Source organism: Penaeus chinensis, chromosome 3, assembly GCF_019202785.1.
Source record: "Penaeus chinensis breed Huanghai No. 1 chromosome 3, ASM1920278v2, whole genome shotgun sequence".
NCBI lineage: Eukaryota > Metazoa > Arthropoda > Malacostraca > Decapoda > Penaeidae > Penaeus > Penaeus chinensis.
In genome coordinates this window covers 16,120,223-16,122,722 of record NC_061821.1, presented here as the reverse complement: position 1 = coordinate 16,122,722, position 2,500 = coordinate 16,120,223, and the positions used below count along the sequence as shown (strand labels likewise).

General features: G+C 48.0%; 1 protein-coding gene across 1 annotated transcript in view; it reads right to left on the bottom strand.

The window, feature by feature from the left end:
* LOC125041858 overlaps positions 1-2,417 on the bottom strand; it is a 3,431-nt gene extending 1,014 nt beyond the window's left edge. The window contains exons 1-3 of the mRNA XM_047637224.1: positions 1,076-2,417; positions 520-903; positions 1-309 (exon numbers count right to left, since the gene is read on the bottom strand). The exon at positions 1-309 is cut by the window's left edge and continues 1,014 nt beyond it. Of these exons, the coding sequence (XP_047493180.1) occupies positions 101-309; positions 520-903; positions 1,076-1,166 (684 nt within the window). The 5' untranslated portion in view covers positions 1,167-2,417 and the 3' untranslated portion in view covers positions 1-100. The remainder of the gene's footprint in view (positions 310-519; positions 904-1,075) is intronic.
* Between the last annotated feature and the right edge of the window lie 83 nt (positions 2,418-2,500).

Here is a 2,500-nt window from a genome sequence, read left to right as displayed (position 1 = left end):
GGGTCCTGCTTGGACAACTGTCTCGTTTGTCTCCTTCGCTCCGCCGGCCGCGTCCACACACGGGCCCGGGGCGATGGAACGAGCCACTCGCGGGGCTGAATTAGAAATCACTAGCTGCCTCCGCTAAGGCCGAGTCCTGGTCTTCCGAGTAAGAGGCAACGGACGGCTCGTTGGCGAGGTTGCGGTCTAAGACCAAGTACGTGAAGAGACCGCCGATGACCAGGATCAGGAGGCAGTTGAGAGCGATAGAAGTATACAATAATATATTCTTTCCCTCCGGAGTGCTTGGTTTTGAAGGGGTTTCTGGAACTGGAGCCTGCACGATTAAAATATATCCTTCTAGCTGTCTACCTGTGTTTCCCCTCTTATCTAGGCTTCCATTTCCCTTTCTTCGCCCTTCATCTCCCGCATACTATTCACTTCGTTATGAAATCAACCATATACTATACCCTGGTATTCATCATGGCTACATGAACTGTATTATTTACAAAGGCCTATGGCATATTCGAGAAGCCTCACCTATCATGCATTCGTTGAGCACCAAGTAGGTGTCTGGGACGGTTTCGATCCGAAACCCCGTGACATTGCCCAGGCCTTCAATCGAGGTCACGACGACGTCCCAAGAAGCTCCGAGCACGCGCAGCGCGGCGTCTTCGAGGAAGAGGGAGATGTTCGACCACTCTTCGTCGTGCAGCTGAAATTGAATGGGGATTCTCACACCCATGGCGTTTTCACCGAAAGAAAGCTCGAGGAGGGTATTGCTGCCCGCGTCAGATAAGTGCACAATGAAATTGCTTTCATTTCGTCGTTTGTCTCTTCTGACGGCGAACTTGGTGCTTTTCTTGAGGGGAAACGTTTTGCTTGCTTGCGGCTTTATCTTCAATCCCAAGTTTACTTCGCAGGCTGGAAAGTACAGGCAGTACAGGCGTATAAGTAAAAACGGTAAAAATATAGATACATTTTGAACAGCATCCAATAATTAACCGAATTTCTGAGAAAAATCTGTAATCAGAGCAGCAGACACTCCTTTATTATTCCCCGAAGAAAAATGCACTCCCTGGGGAAGCAACCTCACCTGAGATATTCAACGCCTCGGTCACGGCGCTCGGCTCCTTGCTGCACACCAGGGACACAGCAGCGTAAGCCAAGATAAGAACTCGAAACATCTTGCAGACTGCTTCAGTCTCTTCGGGACGGGTACCTCGTGCTCCACTCCAAGACGCCGACTAGTGTGCCTCCGACAGACGCCGGAGATCCCGCTTCCGGGGCGAGATGCCGAGCAGGTGATTGAGACGGTTTGTGCCGGAAGCCACGGCGATAAGACGTAAGATACGTAGCGTCACCATAGGGAGGTAATACGGTGGAAGATATAGAGGAAGATAGTGAGAGAGAGAGAGAGAGAGAGAGAGAGAGAGAGAGAGAGAGAGAGAGAGAGAGAGAGAGAGAGAGAGAGAGAGAGAGAGAGAGAGAGAGAGAGAGAATGGTAAAATAAATGATGGAGAACTCATGAACATATTTGAGTTCTGCGTTCTATATCACAAAAATATAAATCGTAATCTATAATGTACATAAATCTTACTAAACGCTGTGGTATATAAATCACCCTTAAATCACTGATTCCATTAACATCCGGACAAAATTATATTTTTGTACAAATATAAGCAAATAATTTTTTTTCATTCCACTTTCCTTAATTCTGTTATATCTATCCCATGTTTCATCCTTTTTCGTTTTTTATGTTAACATGATTTTTACTTCAGCATATTGTTATTGTTTCCTATTCTATCTATTCTTTTATTTCATCTTCTTCTCTATATGTTTCCTCTGGGTCTTCTACTCCTACTTCTGTCCGCATTTTCCTTCTTTCTTTCGAATTTCTCCCTTGTACTTCGTTTCCCTTCCTTCCTGTCCGTAAGTTTATCATACATTCTCCTCTTACTCCACACCCTTGCTATCCTCCTCTTCTTCCTCTTCCACCTCCCTTCCTCCCTTCTCGACGCCTTCTTTCCCTTCCTCCTCTTTTCCTCCCTTCCCAACGCTTCCTTCTCGTGTCTCTCTCATTCCCGACATTCCTTCGCTCGCCTCTTCGCTTCTTTTCCTTCTCTCTTCTCGTTCGTACTGGCTCATCCTCTTCTCTTCCGGCGTCTCGTCGATCACAGACAGAATCCTCCTCTGAACCGCCAGCAGCCGGAGCTTCATGTCGATGTCCCGGAGCTCTTCTTCCGAGAGGTCGTTCAGGCGCCGCAGCTCATCGTCCGAGGGAGCGTCCAGGTCGGGCGTGTCCTGCCGGGGGTTTCTCCATTGTAGTTCTTCTCCCTCTGCTCCGCCTATGCCTAGTCCAACTTTGCCCTCCTCCTCCTCCTCCTCCTCCGTCTCCTCCTCCTCCTCCTCCTCCTCCTCCTCCTCGTCTTGTTTTTCCTCTGCTTCTTCCTCTGAGTCTTCTTCCTTACTTCTTGCTTTATTTTGTTCTTCTTCGTCTTCTACTTCTTCTTCTGTGTCT